Source organism: Drosophila subpulchrella, chromosome 3L (assembly GCF_014743375.2).
Source record: "Drosophila subpulchrella strain 33 F10 #4 breed RU33 chromosome 3L, RU_Dsub_v1.1 Primary Assembly, whole genome shotgun sequence".
In the NCBI taxonomy this organism is placed as follows: domain Eukaryota; kingdom Metazoa; phylum Arthropoda; class Insecta; order Diptera; family Drosophilidae; genus Drosophila; species Drosophila subpulchrella.
This window is the reverse complement of record NC_050612.1, coordinates 25,870,649-25,895,511: the sequence shown is the minus strand read 5'-3', so window position 1 is coordinate 25,895,511 and position 24,863 is coordinate 25,870,649. Positions and strand designations below refer to the sequence as shown.

The following is a 24,863-nucleotide window of genomic DNA, read 5'->3' as shown; positions in this document are numbered from 1 at the left end:
CTGTCTCATCGATTGATGAAATTCGGTGGCTCCGGCCCGGACCCATTTACCAAATTAAACGCTGCACGACAACGTGTTTAACACTCGCCAAAGACTTCTGCCAAAAGTATGCGAGTATATTTGCCCGAAATCCGAGTTGGCTAAATAGAAATGCCAACAAAGAGCCGGCGTTGGTGGCATTGTATTTGTGGCTGCCTTAGTTGCTCCTCGTCTGCCATAATTACTGGGCCTCAATGTGGCTTAGCCTTTTGTCTTAGCCCTGTTATCTGGCTGTTAACTCACAAACATCAAACAACCGAGACTGGTTGGTCAGCAGCTGACGTCGTCGTCGCCGTCGACAGAGGCAGCGGCTGCGACTGCGACTTCGTCTCATCTTCACCTGGCCAAAACGCTTTCGATTTCGGCTTTTGGCCGTGTGTTAACAGCTGTCGCCCCGTTGAAGATGCCTCTCTGCCGACTTCGCTGTCGGAGTGGGCAGATGCTGGGTCCGAGTATATATAGAAAATCTACAAGTTTTGATGCTTTAGTTGGTATTCCACACTCGACCTAGAAGTTAAACCAACTTAGCTTGGCATCGATCAAATTCAATCGTCCATTGAATTTGATACGATCGGTCGCGTCTTCTCCTTTTCCGATCCTCACCGCTAACGTCCGAAAGGATTATCCACGCACTTACGCACCGCAAAGGATTACCTACGCACCCGGGATTATTGCAACTGCAGTTTGTGGCAGTCCAAAAGTGTACAACATGGTAACCGAACCCAGTTCCCATCTAATCTAACCCTAAAAACGAACAATGATCGTGTGCAAAGTGCAAAAAACATATAACGAAACAAGTGTCCCTCGGTGTGAAGACAAACCAGACATTTCGCAAAGAAAAAAGATATATGCAGAGAGAGAAAGATTAACAGTTGTATAGATCCAAATATTATTGGAGTCTTAGTTTTGTGTTGGAAAAGGATGTTATCAGAACTTAAGATGTGAAACTTTAAGCCATTCATTCGAAGATAAATTGAATATGTTTTTGACTTTAATGTAGAGACGATAGTTTGTATTAAACATGTGCTAAAAGAATATTAATTTTCAAATTTCAACTGGAATAATTTTTAAAAAATTCCACATTTTTTTGGTAAAATCTTGCAGTGTAGCTTTGTATTTTTGATGAATCTTTTGGATTGTTGTTTGATTAAATTATGGTTAGGTTTATATTAGTTTAGAAAAGTTGGCAAAAGGGTCAATAAAAAGGGTAAAACATATTTCAATAGAGTATCCATTGAATATTAGATTATTTTTATGATAGGGCATACATATAGGTGTGAATTTTTTCCCTGTGCATTCCAATTCGTCGCAAACAAGAAGAAAAAGCAAATAGATTGCCAATGCCGACTGCAGTTCCAATTCAATCGCCATCTATTTGCATTTCACATCTTGTTGCTGCGGGTCTGGAGCTCTGGACCCGGTCTATCATCTCGGGCTTTGAGTTGACCAGCTGGCAGTTGACATTTAAGCCATGTAGAAATTAAGCAAGTGGCATCGAGTGCAATGTTACGCATACGCCGTGTGGGCCGCCCACAGAGCCAATTCGCCTTGGTGCGAACCGCAATTTGCGTATTAAGTCATTAGGATGGACCAGCTGCATGTGCATTCTGCTATTCTGGCGGTCGTTTCTATGTCAGCATTGACATGGGTGAAGATGCAGATGAAATTAAAACTTGTTTTTTTCTTATCCATAATTTTTGCTTTTGCTTCTGACATTTGCGAGTGGCAATTTGCGATTGGCGTATTTAGGTAAATAGCCATTTAAAACATTTGCCTTAAGTTAGATTCTTGACGTTGCCATTGAACAGCCGCCCATTAAACCAAGACAATGTTGCTCAAGATGATAAGTCATTTGTTAGTTGAAGGGCTTTTCCCCAGGCCTTAGTTTCAGCCAAATCTCTCACAGTTTTGGACTAATTTGATTGCCCCGCAGACTTGGCATTGGGCCTCTGTCCTCGATGCGGTGTGAATCGGATTAATTAGCAGCCAATTAGCATAATGAATAGTCAAGGGAAGCTCGAGTATCTCTCCAAGTCCTTTCACTTTCTTAACCTTTAATATTACCCGAGCCATAAGTCAAACCCGATTTGGTTCTCAAATTCCGAAGTCAAATTTTAGCTGTTGCGAAATTTAAAACAAGTTAGAATATCAAAAATTTCACGTTCATTAGCATAAATTATTATAAATAATTTACATACAAAAGTTAAATATTTTTTGAAATTAGCAAACAATCAGCATTGGAAAAAAATGTAGACCCAGCCGCTTTTGGAGGTATGGGCTATAATCCACAAGATTTGGTTATAAATGACACCCGAGGCATCCGATTCTTTTTTATGCGAGATGCGTATGCTAATTTCGGTCGGCGGGTTCGGATTTTCTCACTAGTTTTATGGCCTGTCTTGGCTGATTATTATATAATCATGGCTAGAACTGGTCTGGAGTTTTGGGGCCCGGATCCGGGCCGGTTTCTGGCATAATCGGCTATTTTTATAGCCCCCGAAAAAATTCTCCACCGTTCAATTAATTGAGCTCATCGACCAGCTGCGGTCATCGACGAGCACTTTCATTAACTAGCAATGACCTTGCCGAAACTCCAGCTTCAGCTTCAAATGAAATGCAAATGAACCTGCTGACAATATCGTCGGAAGCCATAATTCAGTTGCTGCTTCCTCGGATCCCAATCGAGCTCATATCTCTTGTGTCTCTTCGCATTTGCATAGGCATTATGTATCAATCGAGACAATCTGCAAGATTTACATTGCTTGGGGGAAGGGACTGACCTAGAGATGCTAATGCCTGTCAAAGTTGAATGTCTGCGCTAGCATTTCGGGTGATTTTCAATGCATTATGGTAAATCGGTTCGTCGGCTTTGTTGGCTGAACTTTACCACAGTTTTGAACTGCAGGCCAGCGGATCTTGGCCAAGTTGCCACGAAGCGTGAAGAGGCGATTAGCCTAGAAGGCGATCAATTAGTCGCAATCAGGTTGTTCAAGCCAGTCGTTAGTCTCAGCACCTCTGCACCACGACACCACACAGCCCCTGAAGATGAAGCACCACTAACCCACCCGATTTTCTTTTCTTTTCTTCCCCCACAGAGAAGTGCACTGTTCGTCTTGGCGCTTTGCGCTTTGGCGGTGGCCTCCGCGTCGGCCGAAAGCCATGAGGTAAGTCGCAAGGAGTCTCGAACCCCCGTTCAGAGGATCTCATATGCCACCCACTTTCAGCGCAAGACTCGTGCCGCCGAGGGATACTTCTACCCCCCACCCGAGGTGCCGTTCGATCTGCCCGTGCGCACCACCCAGCCCCCCACGAGGCCGCCAACGCGCCCACCCACCAGGCCTCCCACTAAGCCACCCACTCTGCCGCCCTACAAGCCACCGGCAACTTACCTGCCGCCCACCAACAAGCCACTGCCGCCAGTGACCGTGCGCACCACCGTCAGGACCACTCCTCGGCCAACTCTGCCACCCACTAGGCCACCAACCCGGCCACCGACCACCTACCTGCCACCCCCAACTGTGCGCACCACTCGCCCTACGCCACCACCCACTCGTCCACCAACTTACCCACCCACCACTCGTCGCTTGACGACCCCCGCTCCCACCTACTTGCCGCCTACCAACAAGCCACTGCCACCAGTGACCGTGCGCACCACCATCAGGACTACTCCTCGTCCAACTCTGCCACCTACTAAGCCACCAACTCGTCCACCAACCACCTACCTGCCACCCGTGGTCCGCACCACCCGTGCTACGCCACCACCAACTCGTCCACCGACTCGTCCTCCACCAACCTATCTGCCGCCCACCAACAAGCCGCTGCCACCAGTGACCACCCGTCGCCCGACGCCACCACCAACTAGGCCACCACCACCACCGACCCGTGCGTCGACTCCGGCTCCGACTTACTTGCCGCCCACCAACAAGCCACTGCCACCAGTGACCGTGCGCACCACCCGCCCACCACCACCACCCACTCGTCCACCAACCAAGCCCCCAACCAGGCCCCCAACTAGGCCACCAACCACCTACCTGCCACCCCCAACTGTGCGCACCACTCGCCCTCCTCCATCACCCACCCGTCCACCAACCTACCCACCCACCACTCGTCGTCTGACGACCCCCGCCCCCACTTACCTGCCACCCACCAACAAGCCACTGCCCCCAGTGACCGTTCGCACCACCATCCGCACCACTCCTCGCCCCACTCTGCCTCCTACGAGGCCCCCAACTAGGCCACCAACCACCTACCTGCCTCCCCCAACTGTGCGCACCACTCGTGCCACCCCACCACCCACTCGTCCCCCAACTTACCCACCAACCACTCGTCGTCTGACGACCCCCGCTCCCACTTACTTGCCACCCACCAACAAGCCACTGCCCCCAGTGACCGTGCGCACCACCATCAGGACTACCCCTCGTCCAACTCTGCCCCCCACTAGGCCCCCAACCAGGCCACCGACCACCTACTTGCCTCCCCCAACTGTTCGCACCACCCGTGCCACCCCACCACCAACTCGTCCACCAACTCGTCCCCCAACTCGTCCCCCAACTCGCCCACCAACCCCGCCACCAACCTACCTGCCGCCCACCAACAAGCCACTGCCCCCAGTGACCGTGCGCACCACCCGTCCTCCTCCACCACCCACTCGCCCACCTACCCGTGCATCCACTCCTGCTCCCACTTACCTGCCACCCACCAACAAGCCACTGCCCCCAGTGACGGTGCGCACCACCCGCCCACCTCCTCCACCCACTCGTCCCCCAACTAGGCCCCCAACCAGGCCACCAACCACCTACTTGCCTCCCCCAACTGTTCGCACCACCCGTGCCACCCCACCACCAACTCGTCCCCCAACTTACCCCCCGACTACTCGTCGTTTGACCACCCCCGCACCTACTTACTTGCCACCCACCAACAAGCCACTGCCCCCAGTGACCGTACGCACCACCATCCGCACCACTCCCCGCCCTACTCTGCCTCCCACGAGGCCCCCAACTAGGCCACCAACCAGGCCACCAACCACCTACCTGCCACCCCCAACTGTGCGCACCACCCGTCCTCCTCCACCACCCACCCGTCCCCCAACCTACCCACCCACCACCCGTCGCCTGACGACCCCCGCTCCCACTTATCTGCCACCCACCAACAAGCCACTGCCCCCAGTGACCGTGCGCACCACCCGTGCTCCTCCACCACCAACTCGTCCCCCAACCCGTCCCCCCACTCGTCCACCAACCCCACCACCAACCTATCTGCCACCCGTAACGGTGCGCACCACCCGCCCTCCTCCACCACCCACTCGCCCACCAACCCGTCCCCCCACTCGCCCACCAACCCCACCACCCACCTACCTGCCACCCGTCACCGTCCGCACCACCCGTCCTCCTCCACCACCCACCCGCAAGACCACCGTCTACGTGCCACCGCCGACCGTGCGCACTACCGTGTACGTGCCACCCCCGACTCAGCGCACCACAGTCTACGTCCCACCCGCACCCACCAAGCACCAGGGCTACCAGTACCCCGTGCCCAGCATCCCCTTCAACTTCTAGATCCAGGGGTCTGGAGATGATTAGGGATAGGGCCTTCGTCTAGGGCTAGATTGATCTAGTCAATACTCGTACAGTCTAACGTTACACGAATACGCCGCCAGCGGTGCTAGAGGGCGCCACTGGGGCGCCTGCAAGGACGACACTTGTTTGTTTTTATTTTATTTTTGTAATTAATGAATCGCATACTCATACAGCTAGGGATCATTGTAAATGAGTGCCCCAATTGTACAGCTAACAGTCTATCCAACTCTTGCTATATTCTACCACTATGCCGCGATCGATGGGCGGCCGTCGTCTGTGACGGACGCCAGCTCAAGACTATATAGCTCTATATTACGATTAAATAAACCTTTTATTCGGATTGCTGAAACCTGAACAATAAAATAAGTTTTTCGAATATTTACAAGCATTTTCTTTTGCTTTTTTGGGAAAGGGAAGTGGGCGCTAACATGCGGTTTTGTCAGTGGACATACAAATGTAACACTTTTTTGGGATTTCTGAAAAACAAACAATAAAATACATTTTTCACGTATTTCCACGCATTTTCTTTTCCTTTTTGGCAAACGGGAAATGGGAGCAAATCATGTCCGGGCGATATTGTGGTCTTGTTGGGCACTCATCTTTTGATGGTTATCATAAAAGTCGGTTTTTACGACTATGGTAAGGAGTTTGATGCTGAAAGCGATAAAGATGCGGGTTAGGCAGCTAACCTTGACATTCACTTCTGATGTCTACCAGTTAAAATTCTGCGCGTGTATATACTTGTTTGCTAACTTAAGGCTTTTAAATTTAAAAACATTTTGGTATTTAAATACAAATTTAAGTTTTCACAAATAAACAATAATTAAATTTAACCTCCGGTTATAAGTAAAACGTAAAATATATATAACATCCTGAAGAAAAAATATAGAAATCTAGAATTGTGAAGATTGGTTTTAATTTTTAGACTTTAATTTTTAAACTACTAGTTTTTGTGTTCCTACTAACAACCTTAAAATAAAACAGAAAATAATCAAGAAACTAAAGTGTCGGTTAAATATTTCTGAACGATGGTACAATTTTGATCGGTTTTTGTCTTGATAAAATCTTAAAATTGATGTTTTAATTTCACTTTTATAAAAGGCGATTTATAACCCTGGGTAGAATTCTTATCAACTCCTCCGTCAGAGCATAACCACTTCGGATTTATTACACCCCCTGAGATGTTTCTAGTTACTTCGGTGCGATCTTCAGATTTTCATGGTCAATGCGTTTTTTAATATCTCTTTCGTTTCCACATGCCTGGGAGCACGAATTCGCTGAGCAATTAATTTATTTGTCTGTAGTTGGCCTTTTTGCTTTCGCAGCCAAACTGTATTAAACTTTCTAATTAAGCTGTTGCACTTGGGCCAATATAACCGACGCTTTTTAGGCGCCGCCAGCGCCCGACTGCACTCAGTCATCGTTGCGATCCGCGATGAGGCAGAAGCTCAAGCCCACATTTATAAAGCGATAGGCAACCCGAGTGGTTCGAGCAGCAGAGTCCGGAAAGATGTTCATGCAGTCGGCAGTCAGTCAAGGACAACGAGACACTCAAAAGCGACTGGATCCAGGCGTTAAGAAAACCAGGCGGTGGATTATGGGCCTTATCCTGGGGTACACAATTGTAAGTTGACAGTCTGAGCAGATCTCAAAAAGAGTACACACAGGATACAGAAAATAATTTAGATATATATCTGATCACATTTTAAATGGGATTAAATGACCTTTTGCAAAAATATTCCTTAATCATAAAATACAAAAGTGATTAATAAGTAAAAACTTCAGTAATAAGTAAAAGTGATCTTTGCATTACAAGAAAAAAGAGTTATTGTAAATCTGGCAAAATTCAATCTCATCTTTTCGTGGTCAATTACCTGATAATCTTGATACGATGAAATGGATCTGTAATTGTTCACCTCTCAAGATCCAATTTTTTGAAACAATCACAAGATAATCGTGATACGAAGTGGATTTCAAGATACAATTTTTAGTAACAATTAAATGATGAAATGTTTTTCGGCGTAATAAGCAAACAACTTCAAGTAACTTTATAATCTTTGATCTTATATTGTGTGTGCCTTTGCAGATGTCTCTCATGGTAGTGAAGGTCGCCTCCGCAGCAACTCTATATCAGCAACACCAGCAGCAACATCTGCAGCAGCAATCCCCCAACGACATTGAGTCCTCGGCAGACGAACCATCCACCGAGGAGCCGGAACACTCGGAGGGCGACACCGACATCGAGAAGATGCGGGCCAAGTTGCAGCAACTGCAGCACGAGCAGCAGCAACAGTATCTGCGCCAGCAGCAACACCAGTTGCAGCTGCATTTGCAGCAGATGCAGGCGACGCAGGGAGCTGGAGTTGGTGCCGGGGGAGGGGAAACCGCCTACTTATTGGAGCGTGCCGACAGCAACATCGCACCCATCTATGGGACGTGGCGCACGAAAGCGCAACGGCAGCAACACGCAATATCGTCGCACGAACCGGACGACGCCCATGTTTACGAGCGTCTGCCTAAGCGATCGGCGACCATGACGCCTCTAAGGGGGCTGGGGCTGATGCGTGATCAGATGCCACGTCCACCGCGTCTCACCACCCAGGACATGCAGATGTCCTTGGGGTCGCCCACGCCGCCGCCGGCGCCCACAAAGGGTTTACTGCGACGTCAGTACTCGGAGACACCGGGATCGCGAGCCCAACGGGCTGGTCAAGAGGATCAATTCAAGCCCAAACCCTTTCACTTTCCCTACGAAGGGCCCATGCCTGAGCAGTTCACCAAGGGTGCTGACGGTCGTCCCGAGCTGAACAACATTCAGGACATCCTGCAACACTTGCACATTGGGGGTTTAACTCCCAGTAAACTCCCACCCATGGTGATGATGCCCACTGGCCTTCACATAGCTGGCAGTTTCAAGAACCTCAAGTCCAGCGGCATAGGGAACTTCTTCCGGGGCAAGCGCAACAAGAAGCAGATGCAGTTCAGCATTCCCATGCCCATGTTTCCCATGGCCATGCCCATGCCCATGCAGTGGTACAATCCCGGAGTGATGCCCCACCAAAGGGTGGCCATCGATCAGCTGTATCCTTATAAGCCAAGATCACCACAGGATGTCAATCTGCTGGCCATGCAGTCGCTGGGAAATGGAAAACCCCTTTCCAAAAAGAAGAAAAAGAAGCAGCAACAGCAATTGCAACAGCAGCAGCAGCAACAATTACTGGAGCATGGCAGCCAGCAGCACTTTGTGGCCGATCCCTTCGTGCAGCACTTTGCACCACCTGTGCTCACCCTGAATGCCACCAGGCAGCCGCAGCTGAAGAGGGTTCCGTTCAAGGTCAATCTGGATATATATCCCGTGCTGCCGCCTTCGCGACCCGCCTCCGTGATGCGACATCCCTTCCAGCAGGACTACGCCCTGCCCTCGCCGGCTGCGTTGACGGGCACTACAGCAGCCGCCTTCCACATGGGTCATGGCATCTATCAGACGCCCTTCAAGTTCCCCACCCAACAACCCGTGGTCTTCCCCGATCAGTCCACCAGATATAGTCAGCAACAGGCTTTATATCAGGCACAGGCCCACAAGTATCCGCCTCCGAAGAGCGTGCTTGGTGATGAACCCATCTATGGTCAGAGTCCTGGACATGGTCAGGGTCAGGGGCAGGGTCAGGGTCAGGGTCATGTGGAGAGCCAAACGAATCCCATTATGCTGCACCTAAATGTGTTTCCCAAGCAAAAGCCCACTGCCACGATTCGTGCCTCCACCAATCCCTTCTACAACCACAACATGCAACGCAACACGATTAACTCGAACGATCTGCCACCACCCAACCCGCCCAGTCCCATAGAACCAAGACAGACAGTCAATCACAATGGCACCCACTCGCAGCAACATCATCAGCTGCAGCAACAGCAGCACCACCCATCGCTCAATCAAACGACACAGCAGCAACATCAAACGATACAGCAGATACATCAGCATCAATCCCAAGCCGGCAATCGCTCTAGTACCATTTCCCGCAGCGATCACCTTCCACTGATCGACTTTGAGCATCCCATTGTGGCGGCAGAACTTCCAGATCCTGCCTCCTTGACCAGCATTCGGCAGGATCTTCGCTACAGGAAAACGCCCATTGATGAGCACTATCGCTACCAAAAGAGCGCCAACATCGAGCAATTGGCTGCCGAGGCCCAGACAGCCTCGCTCTTTCGATTTCCCGTCGAGGATCTGATACAGTTCCAGGTGGACGATGCTCTCTAACCACTAACTACGCTAGTTGTACTTAGAGTAAGTTAGGGATAGCAATTCCATATAGCAACGATTAGTTTGGCTTGAACAACTAAATGAAATATAGGCAAAATGTATGTTTTATAAATATAAATATGAATATCAATCTATATCAACAAATGATTTGTATTTATTAATTAAAAGTAATACAATTCAATGGCTTTTAGAATGGCAACACAACACTGCACTTCGAGTTTCCATAACTTGAGTTATTGGAACCTTACTTAGACGTGTGATACCTCTATGAATTCGAAGTGGAGTTCTCTAATAATCTAAGTAAAACTTCTTCTGCTAAGCGATGGTCAAATTTTGAACCGATTTTCATGTTCCATTTTATCATAATTCCAGTGGCATATGGTAACCAAAAACTCCAATGGGAACCCAAAACTGCACTTCTAAATTCCATAACTTCAGTTATTGGACTCCGATTTTGAAGTGTGATACCTCTATGAGTTTGTGGTTGAATTCTCTTATGTTCTGCATTCAAATTTTCCCCTTTAAAGAGGGTCAAAATTTTAACCCATTTTCATGATCGATTTTTTCGTATTTCCAATGGTTTTCGGAATGGGAACCCAAAACTGCATTTCTAGATTCCATAACTTGAGTTATTGGACTCCGATTTTAAAGTGTGATACCTCTATGAGTTTGTGGTTGAATTCTCTTATGTTCTGCATTCAAATTTTCCCTTTTAAGGACGGTCAAAATTTTAACCCATTTTCATGATAGATTTTTTCGTATTTCCAATGGTTTTCGGAATGGAAACCTAAAACTGCAGATATAGATTCCATAACTTGAGTTATTATACTCCGATTTTGAAGTGTGATACTTCAATGAGTTTGTGGTTGAACTCTGTAATGTTCTGGAATAAATTTTTTTCTTTTAAGGAGGGTCATTTTCATATTCGATTTATCCATAATTTTGAACCCAAAAGATTTGGTCCAAAACTTTACTTCCATTATTCATATCTTGAGTTATTAGATTAATGGTATACCTCCATCATCCGAATTAAAATAAATTAAATACCTGAATGCCTAAAAGCCGAAAAACCGATTAACTTCATTTTGAATATCTACTTATTACAGTGAAAGAGATATTTCCTCGTATCTGACTAAAGTATGCTCTTATGTTTCCTGAAAATACTTTTTTTCGCAGCCCAAAAGTAGGCATCCCACCAAGCACCGCATTTTCATTGCCAATTCCATTGCGCGTGCGCGAAACCCGCAGCAAAACAGAACCGGCAAAAGCGGGAAACCAGTATTCGGAGCTGAGTGTCTCTTCGGAGAGCCAAGAACGGGCGGCAACAGGTAAGTCCGGCCAGAAGGTAAGCGAGCGTCGCTCCGTTCAGACGTTGTCGCGCTTCAAACTCGAACCATAAAACGGTTATCCGCGAGATACTTACCATACTTAAGATCCCAGAGCAGCAACAACAAGAAGTCGCAAGATCAAGTTTCGGACCCTAGCGTCATCCGTTTTGCGGTTTTCGAGTGTGTGTGTGATTTTTGCGTGCGTTGGCCAAAACCAAAAATATCTGTTAATAGTTTGCCTGAAATGGTCATTTCACATTAGTGTTTATTATAGTTATTTGCCCTATACTATTGCCCCCCCGGAATTGCATTTGCTTCCTGTTTTTCGCCTCGCTCTCTCCTTCTCCTTCTCCTTTATTTACCTCTCTCTTTGCTGTTCTTTTTTTTTTGGCCAAAACAAGAACCCATAGATACCTACTATACTATACCTGACCATACCTGAACCAGTCCGTGTCTGCCTGTGTTTATTTGTTTTAGCCACTTTTGCACATTCCCCCATTTCGCTTACGAACTGGTGTGGTGTTGGTACCAAAAGAAAGCCATCATCTTCGCCGCATTTGCCAATCGCCAAGAAGTGCCCAATGATCGGAACTGGCAGACAGCAGCCGCCTCATCATCATGTGCCACTTTTCACATGTGCATATAAAGTGAAATCTTCTGTTCGCTACTAAAATTTCTTTTAGATCTCGTCGGAGTATCGGTTTTTTGTTTCCCCCATACGATTTATTTGCACATCATTAGTGGAATGCGATCGAGAGCTGGCAAAAGTTCAAACGGCAAGGCTAAGATAAGCAAATCTGCAAGCTCAGCAACTCGAGCCTCAGCACATTCCCATTCATTTGGCAAGGCCAACTGTGTGGGGGGGCGGGGCAGCTAGCATTGAAAAATCATTGTTTCGGGCCCAATAAATAACCAGAGTTTGTTTTCCATTGCGGCCAGTCAAAGAACGCGAGCAGAGCGCAGTGAGAAGGCAAATATAAAATAAGAACGAAAAACCAAAACTGTGCCGTTCTACATGTGCTAAATACTCGGAGTAAACACCATCGAAAACTTGGACCTAACGGATACGGATACCTAACGGCAATGAAAATTAGCAACGGCAACATGTTGCCGCTGCTGTTGCTATTTTTTCTGAGCCTGACCGCCGGCCAGCTGGTAAATCATCCGCCGCAATTCGTCCCAGGAACGGGTGATATGTCCCGATTCAGCCTCTCGGAAAACACGCCCGTCGGCAGTCCCGTCTTTCAGCTGAAAGGTGAGTTCCACTCCACCCAGGTGTTTCGCAGGTTGTAAATGGGAATGGTGGGGGGTTTTGGCAGGGGGAGTTCTAGCCGAGATTGCATGCTCGACATCTTATCAACATGTGTAGTACGGGGTCGTCACGTTTCATAATTTTATGCGGAATTGCTTCATGGCTTTCGTTGCAGCGCCAAGACAATGTACACCAATAGCCCAATTCCCACGCAGTTTGTGCCAATGCCTTTCACTGGCAGTAGTTCGTTTTGTTTTGGCCAAAAAAGAGATGGATCACAGGCTTGTAGAGTGTGGGAAGATGCGATTAATAACTAAGTATATGTGTTATTTATAGGGGAACACAGATATATATAAATATTTTTATCAAAATTAGACCAAATTGAGAATAAGAAATACTTATCTTGGTTGGTAAGATAAGTTAAGATATCTGAACAAGTTTTCTCTCGAATTAAACCACTACTAGCTGCCAGATAAACTTTATTATTGTGTCAGTCACGAGCTTGGACTAATTATCAAATTACCTATCAAATTGTTTACCTCTTGTCTTTGCTTTTGTGCAAACAATTGTTTCTTAGTTCAGTAACGAGTTTTAAATAAAAATGGGAGCTGGCTCAGAATCGAAAACTATTATGGCTGGATAAATTAATGACTTAAAATACCCTGTTGCTACAAAACGAAAAGAAAAGGATAGGTCTTAAATAGTAATGGAAAATTCACTTACAAACATCATTGCCTTTTTCAATATTTTTTTTATAAAATTAAAATTGTCCCAAAATATTTATGTGATTAAAGATTGATTGCAAATGTAAATAAAATCATTTATCTTTGTCTCTGTTAAAAATATATTAAAGGTATTGATTTAAAATAAAATTTTTGTTCTCTTGCTAACACTATATAAAATCAATTGCACAATTTCTGTTAAAAAATAAAATAAGTATTGATTATGATTGTTATTATTATATGATTTGTTATTTTTTTTAAACTTAGATTTATTTACTAGGATTTGTAAAAAAATATCAAAGTTATTTACAAGTAAAAGAATACAATTGGCATAATAAATTTAACCTTGAATTATTACCTTTTCCCCTCAAAAGATGATTTGGTTTCAGTGCATTCATTACTTGCACTTAAATTGTCTTTAATTTTAATGGGCTATACAAAAGGGTATTCCCCTTTCGGTTCAGACCGGCATTCCACCAAAACTGGCTCTAATAATTTTGTAATTTGGCTTTTGATCATACCTCAAATTACCAATGGTGACTTTCATTTCTTGGACTCGCTTTGCACTGGGTGGCCCACCTACTTCGGGTCAACCTTGTTCGGGGTATTGGATTTTTGTGGTCGCCGCACGTTTTCAGCACCCTCGTATCTCACACTCGACAGATATATTTATTTCTTGCGATTGCATAATGCAAGTTGTCTTAAAATATGCAGTGCGGATCTGCAAGAATTCACGATAAGCCAACAAGATATTCATGTTTTTATTGTTTATTTTTTTCCTTTTGCTATTTTTGTTTCTGGTTTGTATTTTTTTTTTTTGGAGTTAGCTCACCCAAGAATGCAGTTTGCTAATCAATTGACAAACAAATACAAACAAAGACAGCCCAGATACATATGTATCTGATGGGTGAGCAGGCGGAAATGCATTTGAACACGTTTGTGCGTAGCATTAACGATAAGTGTTAGTCCACGATAATGGTGATGGCGGTAAGGTAATGGCCTCCATTAGATAGAGAATGAAAACTGCACTTTTACTCCGATCGAGAGTGGCAATCAATCGAGAGTCGATTTCGTCTAGCTGTATTTTAATAAACTTTGGGGCGGCGACTGTAACTTCCCCCAAATTATATTATCCAACTGGCAAATCTAGTTTGCACCTGCTCCACAGCCAAATGACACCCTAGCCCACTTACAAGATTGAGATACATTTGCAGTCGCAGTTCGTGGACTTCGAGAGGCCTGCAATTTGATGCCGCTCCACGGCAACTTCATAATCAGATGGGGTATTGTCTTAACTGGTTGCCGAGCGTGTGCCAAATCGCCTTGGATGATGATGCTCACCCAGTGACTCCGCCTGCAAATGTAACCGAGACTCGGATGCAGATGGAGACTGGTTCGTTTTGCAAGCGGCATCCGTGAGATACGAAACACGTTTGCTTTGGCTTTGGTGCGTTCGAAATCAAGAGTGCCATGAAAAACCCCCCCAGACACCGAAAAGTAAATGGAAAAACTGACCGGGCCAAGGAAATTGCTCTGCCTAAACGGTGAGCCGGGAAACTGAAACCATATCTGGCACAACATAATCCGGGATTGCAAGTCAATACCGAGTGTCAATGGTTGCATAACCCAAACGTCCACCTGGGATTGCCTGGGCTAGTGTCGAAACTTGAGGATTTAATTTCATGGAATGTTGCAGAGAAAACTCCTATCGCTTAACCACTTGAGTTTTCTTTACAAACCCACTTAATTACACACTGCCCACAAGTAGAAACACTAACTAAAACGAATGTTGGCACATGTCGGGCGTTGTTTTTTCGCTTCTTTCGGACTTATCCCCTTTTCCATGTGTAATAATAACCAAAATATTAACAAATACGCTCCGCCAAGCATGAAATCACAAATTATTTCTGCCGCATCAACAGCAACAATGGTAAACCACAACAATTACATCCTCCCCCTCCAATGAAAACATCCATGTTTTGGGCGAAGTGAAAAGTAGAAAAGCTTTTCCACAACTCGCACGTACCCGCAATTATGGTGTTCATTCAGCTTTTCCACTTTTCCCCCAATTGCCCAAAAAACATGCCCATGTGTACATTTGTACACACATTCTTGTATCGAACACGAGAATTCATAAAGAGAAAACGAGCGAGAATCAAAAGGGGGAGAGGTTTGATCTGGAGATACCCTATATCTCTAATAGATCGATTACATTTTTGCAACTTATCTGATCTCATATAGATTACACTTTTTATTTTATTTTTAAAGATAATATAAAGAAAGTAGAATTTTGTCATAATGAGTTATTATAATGAGCGTTAGAGAAGTTATACTAGATCAATTTTGACTTAAGATCGAATCTATTTACCGAATATATTTTCTGAACAACTATATTCTTCTGATCAATAAAATAATAAAACTTATACTACAATAATACTCAAGCCACGATTCTACATTTCACACCTTTCCTAAGAACTCAAAACTCCCCACCATTACACGGTATGGACAAATGTGAACTCAAAAAAAAATGATTATGTACTTTGAAAAGCCAAAATGGTCACTCACGCGCCAAAGCCAGGGAATCAAGTTTGGGATCGGGATAGAGCAATAAACTCAGGGGAGTTCGGGGCTGGGAAATGATATCGGTGTGTTTGGGTTTTTGGTGAACTGGAGGAGCGGCTGTGCCTGTTTGCTTCCCGCTTTGAGCCGTGCTTATATATCTTTTTTTGTGGTCGTGCTGCAATTGTCGGTGTACCACAGACTCGATCCCAACTATTCCCCAACTATACACCCCACCCCCTGCAAACTTGAAAAATCTTTCAGCCAAAAGCAGTTTCCCGACCGCTTATTGGTCTATGTTTTCTTTTGTATGCTCCTCGGGTTCATTTGTTTTCTTTCTTTTCTCCATGATTGCTTTGCTAGAATTTCTAAAGTAATTTCGTGTTGCCCCCCAGCTGGAATTTTTTCGGCTGCCGGAGTCAAATACTTGTAGATATATTTCCTGTTATTAGACCGGGGGAAGCGAAAAAGAGAAAATGCCGGGGGAATGACACAATCCACTTAGGGTTGGACCCATCAACTAACTAGTTGCCCTAGTTCCGAGGGGCCGGGAAACCGCAGTCGACTGGAAAAGTCGGTTGTGGGAACCGAATTAGCATTTTTCACACGCTTTTACATAAACCGATGGCGGCGGCTCTACTGAACGACTTCCCCGAAGTGACAGCCTATGACGCTGGCTCGGATTACTCGTAATTAAAGCAGTGAGCGTGTCAAACACCGGGACCCAGACCCACCGACAAACCAACAAACCGCCGCCAACTAATTTGTTGCACTTTTTCCGGCTGCCTAGCACACGTCATCCACGCAAAGAAAAATTACTATAAATGTATTTAGTAACTCGATGAAATATTATAATTAATGAATGATACTCTATCTTACATAAAATAGTTGGATGTATGAAAAATTGAATTTGGTAACTTTCTTCTTTTCAATTTTCCCAGGGGTTTTTGGTTGCAAGACCCCCCGAAAGCTGGGATTTTTTATGATTGTCAGATCATTTAATAAAAACAAAATAATTTCTGGGTCTGTCAATACTTAAGAGGTGTTATGAGTAATCAAAGTTTTTAAGGGTATAGCTCTTCCCTTTTATTAATCAGAGAATGCTGTCTCCTTTAATAAAAATGATATGCTCTTAATTTTTCAAGTATGTTCCGAATACCGCAGCTTAAAGATATTGAATTACAAATCGATTTAAATATATTTTATTTTAAATTAAAATTTCCTTTAATAATAAATATATATTTGAATTGCAGGCACGGATCCAGAAGGAGGTCGCTTAAAATACAGTATCAGTGGACCCGTTTTCTCCGTTGACCGGGAAACGGGAGTGGTGCGTCTGCGCCAGGAGCTGGATCGAGAGACCCAAGACACCGTCGAAGTGATTATTAGCATCACGGATGAAGGTGTTTATGGCACTGAGCCCAACACGGTATCTCAAAGACGGGAGATTCCCGTGCGGGACTATAATGACAATCAGCCCATTTTCCTGGGCAGACCCTATACCGCCAGCGTAAGCGAATCTCTGCCAGTGGGTGCGGAGCTAGTGGTCGAGCCACCCATTGTGGTCATCGATCGGGATGAGGGCATCAATGCAGAGGTCCAGATGAAGTGTGTCGAGGTGAGTGATTAGTCGGGCATATAATCTATTATGGATCTCTAATTTCCTATTCCCTTTCCAGGAAAATGATATTTGCGACTACTTTGAGGTGCGTGCTGTGAAAATTTCGGATGGAAATTACACCGCCCGAGTGGCTCTGAAGCAGCCACTGGATTTCGAGAGTCGTCCCTCGTACATCCTGACCATCTCGGCCTCGGACAGTGCTCTGGATAATCGCCTTTCCTCGCTGGCCACGATATCGATCAATGTTATAGATATTCAAGATCAACCTCCTGTTTTTACAAATGCCCCGTACTCCGCAACTGTTCCTGAAAACACACCAGCTGGAGTGAGCATACTCACGGTGAAGGCCATCGATGGGGATGTGGGCATACCCAGGGATATTTTCCTATCTTTGGAGGATGAACCCTTTGGACACTTTGAGCTAGTTTCCTTTGGAGATCCACAGGATGGAACTGCCGTGCTGCAGACCACCTCGGAGCCGCTGGATCGCGAAAACGCTGAAATCCTGCAGAATGGTGGGGTGTATGTATTCTCCATTAGAGCCACCGAGCTGATCGATGGAGCTATTCCTGCCGAGCACTCAATCACGAGGGTGACCATTGTTGTCACCGATGAGGACGATCACCAGCCCACTTTTAGTGGACCTCACTTCAATGTCTCCATAACGGAGAACCTGGCCACTGGAATGCCCCTGCCGGGACTCTCAATCTTCGTGGATGATCGCGACATGGGCGAAAACAGTCGCTATCAGCTTTCTCTAAGGGATGTGTCCAATTCCGCCGGGGTGTTTGCAGTATCACCCATCGAAGCTCAGGGACGGACACCAGTTGTTGTGAAGGTCCTGAATGCCAGTCGCTTGGACTACGATGTTGCCGATCCTGACCTCCGGAAGTTCGAGTTCGATCTGGTGGCCTCGGTGAAAGGTGTGGAGAAAGCCAAATCCCGTGTTGAGATTCATTTGCTGGATGCCAATGACAATGCACCGGTGTTTGACCAAGCTACCTATCGTTTCACGGCAGCCGAGAATCTTCCAGTGGATGCGTTGATAGGTCATGTCAAGGCCACCGATGCGGATTCCGATGAATTTGGACATGTTCGCTATGTGCTTAAGGGTTTTGGAGCAGATAACTTCTATGTAGATCCCGAGACCGGTGGTCTTTACTTGCTGAAAGCCCTCGACTACGAAAAGCAGAGCAGTTATAGCCTTACTGTAGTAGCCATCGATGGAGGTCAGCGCGAGGCGAATGCCAATCTCTTCATCGAGGTCACTGATGTTAATGACAACCATCCGAGCTTTGAGAGCGGGGAATACAGTAGAACCATTCGAGAGGGTGCTGCCGTTTTCGAGCCCCAGTTCTTTGTCCGTGCCCACGATGCAGATGGTCCTAGCCAGGGAAATGGTAGGGTTAGGTATTCCATTGTATCCGAAAACAGCATTGCTGGAAACGTATTCCGGATCGAGCCGGATACCGGAGAAATTGTCATCCAAAAGGCGGCAAGATCCATGGACACAGAACGTGGCGAGTACGAACTGGTGGTCTCAGCCACAGATTTCGGTGGGTTTTTTGCATATTCTCTAAAAGGAAGTTATCAGTAATTAAGTTATTCTTTTCAGGTATTCCTCCTTTGTCTAATACCACTCGTGTTTTGGTACGCGTTGGCATCTCTGGCAATCAGCGGCCCATCTTCCGTGGACACTTCCAGAATATGGAGAATCTTCCCATCATAGGTCCTCCCAGCTATCGCGTCTCCATTCCCGAGAATGCCGTTGCAGGATCGAATGTCACTTCTGTCTCAGCCCACGATCCAGATGGTCTAGACAGTCTACTGCGGTACAGAATTGTGGGAGCCAATGATAACTTTGAGATTGACGAACTGTAAGTCCGCTATTCTGGGTTTTTGGGCTACCTATATTATCATCTCAACTTCTACCTTACAGTTCCGGTTTGATAACCGTTTCTCCGCAAGCCCGCATTGATCGCGACTCGAACATGAACAGCTTCGAGATCATAGTGAATGCAGTGGACTCGGGAACTCCTATTCCGGAAACAGCCACCACTACGGTTTATGTGAATGTCAAGGACATCAACGATGAACGTCCCAAGTTCGAGCAGAATAGCTATGCGGCCTATGTTTCCGAAAGGACAGCCGTGGGCGAGAGTGTTCTGCGGGTCAAGGCCATCGACAAGGACCTCAATTCGAAGTTGGAGTACGGCTTGGTGGGTCCAGTCACCGCCACCACGAAGGCAGGTGTTAACATTGCCAATCGCAGCAATTACCGCCTGCAGGAAGCATTCCGAGTGGACAGCCAAACTGGTGAGATCTTCGTCAATGGTTCACTGCGTCACGATGTGGCCGCCATCATCATTTTCACCGTGGGAGTACGAGATCTCAATGCGGAAGTAGATCCCGAGGGTCAGGTGGACAGCACTGAAGTTACCGTCTATGTGCAATCCTTCCAGGACACCAATCCCGTTTTTAAGAATCCTGGTTGGAGTAGCTCAAGGCCCGTTATCGATGTGAAGATCAAGGAGGAAATGCCCATCGATAGTGCGCTCTTTATTCTCCAGGCAGAGGATCCCGTGACCCGCCAGCCCATCACCAGTTTCGAGTTGGTGGAGCCCAAGCAAGTAGACTACTTCCAGGTGGCAGAGCGAACCGGGGAGGTGATCCTCAAGAAGCGACTGGACTACGAGGCTTTGGGCGATAGTGGTCCTGAGTTTGAACTCCAAGTCCGCGCCAATAGCGCCGATCGCCAAAGGAGCACTGTGAGTCGAGTGAATATCACTGTAGAGAATGTGAACGACAACAGTCCACGCTTCGAGCAGAGTTCCTATCGAGCCACGATCATCGAGAACAGACCCCATCCCGAGCGAGTTATTCGGGTGAGGGCCTTGGACAAGGATGCGGTTCTAAATGCTCGCGATGAGCGTTTGGGTTACCACAAGATCATCTACTCGCTGCAAGGCGAGCATGCCATGCTCTTCGAGATTAATAATACCACAGGGGAGATAATCGTGGCCAGTGGTCAGACTATCGATAGGGAGCGAACCCCTAGGATTCAGCTGCAGATCAAGGCGGAGGATTCACCCGGTCGTCCCACGGATGCCAAGCAAAGCGTGGTTGACCTGCAGATCGAGGTACTCGATGTGAATGACAATGCTCCGGAGTTTACTCAAAAGAAGTACAGCACTGTGATTCCGGAAAACGCTCAGATAGATTCGTTTGTACTTCAGTTAGAAGCCGTGGATGCAGATGAGGGTCTGGGCGGAGAGGTTCGCTACGAGTTGGTCAATGAAGGCGAGGCCAATGGACTCTTTAAGGTCGATCCCAAGAGCGGTCTGATATCCACCCGCCGTAACCTTACGGGTAAAGGTCGCGCCGATCCTTACGTACTGATTGTTCGTGCTCAGGACAGTGGTAATCAGCTGCCCAAGCAGCCTACACTATCCACTGACACGGATGTCCGAATATTCATAGGGGATGTGAGTGCCAATGATGGAGTGCCTTATTTTGTGGCTCCCCGAGTTGGACAAATGGCCAATGTCACAGAGGTGAGATAACGTTTATCCATCGAATGTCTCTTTATAAAGATGCTTCCCTTTTCAGAATGCTGTTATTGGAGCACCAGTATTCCAAGTCATTGCCAGCGATCCGGATGATGAAAACACTCCGTCTGGAACCATAACTTATCGCATCTTGCCAGATACTCCAGATGCAGAAGCCTTCGTCATAGATGCCCACACGGGACTAATAACAACTAGGCAATCCCTAGATCGAGAGACGAAGAACATGTACAGAATCCTGCTGGAAGTGAGTGACAATGGACAGCCCAAGCAGTCGGTTACGCGAATTCTTCAGATTGCAGTCCTGGATGTGGACGATCACGAGCCTCGCTTCCCCAGAGAAGTGGTGAGTAAAGGGAGAATTTCGTAAGAACATCAATTAGTAGTAACAAAAAATTTTCTTTATCAAAGGACGAAGGACCCTTGAGCATGTCAGTTAGAGAGGAGGAACCGGCTGGTACGATTGTGGGCAACTTCAGCGCCTTGGACGAGGATCTGGGCGAGAATGCGGCTATTGATTATGTGATCATTGATGGAAACAACGAGCAGTTATTTACGATAGAGCGGACTAACGAGAGCCTGGCCATTCTCAAGACCCAAAAGCCCATCGATCGAGAGCAGGTAGAGTCCTTTACCCTGACGGTGAAGTGCATGAAACTGGGTGAACCTGGCTACAAGTTTGTTGGAGACCCCTATGATCGTCAGGATCCCTCACACTTGAGAATTACCATTCGTGTGTTGGACATTGATGACAATCTGCCACAGTTTGAACAACCAGATCCCACTGTGGGTATCAGGATCAATGTGCCCATTGACACGGTGGTGACCACTTTGAAGGCCAGTGATGCGGATGCCGAGGCTCCACCCGTGGGTCTTTCCATTGAGAACGTGACCTTTGTTCCTCAGTTCTATAAGAGGAGTCGCAGTTTGGCTGTGGGCAATCTGCAGAGTCTCTTCACTCTGAACAATCGAACCGGAGAGCTGCGAACTGGAGGTTCCTTTGCCGACTACGTAGATGGTTACTTCCTGATGCGGGTGTTGGCCAACAATTCCGCGCAGCCCAAACGTCAAGCCCACAGTAACCTCAAGGTGTTTGTAATCCGAGACAAATCCCTGCTGAAGTTCGTCTTTGCCCGGCCGCCCAACGAGATCCAGCACAACATCCGACCCTTCCAAGAGCAGCTGCAGAAGAAACTAAAGCCCTTGGGACTGGAGCTGCATGTCCTTGATACCCAGGTGTTCACCAGACCCGACATGAGTCTGGACTTTACTTCCACCTCATCCTGTTTCCAGATGTTCAAGAACGGAGCTGCCTTGTCCTTTAATGAGATGCATAAACTGATGAACTCGCAGCAGTTGCGACAGGAACTGATAGATATATATGCGGCATATGGGGTTAGTGAGGTGGAGTCCTGTTCGGTGAGAAGGACTCATGCAGCGGCCCTGTTTGCGGGAATGCTCACCTCGGCGGGGGCGTGGCTGGTCTTCCTGGCCGCCCTAATTGGCCTGGCCGCCCTGGTGTCCCTGTGCACCGCCTGCTGTTTGAAGAAGAAGTAAGTTCAAAAACAAATCCTAACAGAGGGTTAAAATAACTAATGGTTTTTTTGCTTTCGCAGACTGAAACGTCACAGCAAGCGGAGTCTGCAGGCTAGTCTTCGGACTCCCACAGAGCACACACCCACCTCGTACAGCTACTCCATGCCCGCCGTGCTCTACTCCGAGCCCATCTACGGACCCTTGTAGCCGCAGCTCATCTTCTGCACGGGAGGGTCCAGGTTCAACCACTGACCACCAACCACCAACCTAGTAGATTAGTGCCCAAGACTCAAGACCCCTTTGCACCAGCGGAGATCCTCCTCGAATCATAAGGTATCTCCGCTTGGCAACTGCGAACCGGGACTTTTTTCTAGCAGAGATTGGTAGACGGTAGAATGCCAAATCAGTCCATATACAATAAGCTTAAGCATACTATGCGCGTGATCTAGTATGTACGTGTAGCACCATTTAGCATAGGTTAATGTTAATATATATATTATATAAAATGCTGTATAGGGCGTAGCGATTATCCAATTGAGGGGTTAGCGTAAGTCGAGTCAGTTCTTTGTGTCATTTTTGCTGAAGTGCTGGTTTCCCCGGGCCGATTTCGCCGGTTTTCATTCGAACTTTGGCAGGTCTGGAATGCATTTATTTTCATATAATTATCTTATCGTCTATTTGTCCATAACATGTCGAACAAGTGCAGAATAAATATCGCCCCAAACGCAGCCCAATTCCAGCTCCATGGAATCCAATCCTCGACCAGAAGTCAAAGTCAGGCCATGTGCGTGTCGACCGAAAATGAGTTTCCCGTTTTCAAACAGAATGCATATGTTTTCGCTATTAAGTAAATATATTTATATACGACTAAGTAGTTTGTCCAATGTGAACATGTGTGCAAATAAATTCTATTAACTACAGAAATGTGAAAATGTGAAAAAGCGAGCATTTACTCAATTTTTCCGACGCGTTGGCGTTGCGTTAAAAGGCGAACGTGTGAAGTGATATGCAAATGAAATGTATCCCCACTAATGGCCTGAAATCCAGGAAGGTGTGGGCACTAAATTGGGTCTGATCGGTAAAAGCTGGAATTTATCATTTCTTTTTTTTAGAGGAGGATTGGTTTTATTTTTAAAATTTAGTTTCGTTACATTGCCTATAAGTTATGACTTTATAAATTTAAAAATATTTCAGTATAAGGGATTTATAATTAATTATTATATTTTTGTGTCCTATTTTAAAAATGGTCCCCAAGGAAATTCTTTAAATCTTTCATCAGACAAACCACTAGATGATGATTTCGCATTATGCTCTTACCCGTTTCCGAACCTTTTTGAGTACCATCCAATTCTAACTCAAGTTGTTAACGAGCCGCTCTGGATTCCAAATTCCAATTAAACTTGCCGTGCTTATAGTAATTGCAAATTCCCATTTTGAGTTCATTTTGGGACTGCGTCACTATGCAGGCAAGTGAAAATCTAACGTCTAAAGTAAGTATACTGGGCAGAGTGAGGGAGAGAGAGGCATGCAGATGCAGTGAGGGCGAGCGAGACAGGGGGAGGGAAAAACCCATAAATAATAAATGTTGTTAAAACTAATGTGCGGCGCTCATTAGCCCGGGGCAACGAAAGAGCGAACGGGCGGGAAAACAGGGGATGATGCTGGTCCTGCCCCGAGATCCCCGATCCTGACCAAAATCAAAGGGTGCAAAGGATGCCATCGGGGGTTGCTGCTCGCACTCTCCACCGACTTATTTTTATAACTTTTTAAAGCGAAACAACATCAACAACGCAAGACACCGAATCAAGTGTTGTCCGGGTCAACTTAACTGAACCTTTGGGGGTTGCTCGACCCCCTCCCCAGAGATGGAGTGTAATTAAACTTGTTTGCCTTACTAGCGAAAGTCTCGGAAATTTACATAAAGCCCAACTAACCTGGATTGCAGTTTCCCTTGCAGTCTCATCTTTTTTTGGTTTTCAGCTAAATCACCTTCCACTTGAACAGTGATTGATGATGGCGGTGTCATCCTCATAAATCACACTACAAATTCGAGTGTCAAAGCGGCTCGTTTGGAAATCATTCACGGCGCCGACCATCAAGGCCTGCAAGTTTGGTAATCACCAATTAATACCACTGGATACGATAGATAAACCTTTTTGGCGCCAATAGCTTAACTTAGCGGTATCTACAAGTGAGAAACGATTTAGTTCCGATTGTTACAATAACTCATAACATTAAATACATATAGAGTTCCAAATATTAGTTACAAAATAATACCTTTTAAATGATTTAAATAAGTTTTTATAATGCTGATGTAAGTAATTTGAGTACTTTATTTTTCTATTCACATTTTTAGAATGTTTTATATCATTAAATACATTTAAAACTTTATTTGAGGTTAAT

The 24,863-nt window shown here is 46.2% G+C and overlaps 3 protein-coding genes across 5 annotated transcripts; all 3 read left to right on the top strand.

Moving 5' to 3' along the window:
- Window positions 1–540: 540 nt before the first annotated feature.
- On the top strand, window positions 541–5,997 carry LOC119554737 (proline-rich extensin-like protein EPR1). Its single transcript, XM_037865759.1, has 3 exons — window positions 541–751; window positions 3,135–3,203; window positions 3,264–5,997. Exons 1-3 carry the CDS (start codon window positions 749–751, stop codon window positions 5,592–5,594), a joined length of 2,403 nt encoding a protein of 800 aa, XP_037721687.1. The 5' UTR covers window positions 541–748; the 3' UTR covers window positions 5,595–5,997.
- A 1,128-nt stretch (window positions 5,998–7,125) lies between these two features.
- Window positions 7,126–9,873, top strand: LOC119554388 (histone-lysine N-methyltransferase 2D). The gene is made up of 2 exons (XM_037865270.1): window positions 7,126–7,239; window positions 7,702–9,873. The coding sequence occupies exons 1-2, from the start codon at window positions 7,126–7,128 to the stop codon at window positions 9,871–9,873; spliced, it is 2,286 nt and encodes a 761-aa protein (XP_037721198.1).
- A 1,362-nt stretch (window positions 9,874–11,235) lies between these two features.
- LOC119554387 (cadherin-87A) lies at window positions 11,236–23,371 on the top strand. 3 transcript variants are annotated; one of them, XM_037865267.1, is made up of 9 exons: window positions 11,236–11,403; window positions 12,144–12,459; window positions 16,991–17,355; window positions 17,417–18,914; window positions 18,974–19,235; window positions 19,298–20,912; window positions 20,968–21,270; window positions 21,336–22,477; window positions 22,541–23,371. In XM_037865267.1, the coding sequence occupies exons 2-9, from the start codon at window positions 12,288–12,290 to the stop codon at window positions 22,665–22,667; spliced, it is 5,484 nt and encodes a 1,827-aa protein (XP_037721195.1). In that variant the 5' UTR covers window positions 11,236–11,403; window positions 12,144–12,287; the 3' UTR covers window positions 22,668–23,371. The 3 variants fall into 3 exon arrangements, with proteins under 3 accessions (XP_037721195.1, XP_037721197.1, XP_037721196.1); XM_037865269.1 differs by having other exon boundaries at window positions 11,238–11,384; XM_037865268.1 differs by having other exon boundaries at window positions 11,247–11,388.
- The last annotated feature ends 1,492 nt before the right edge of the window (window positions 23,372–24,863 follow it).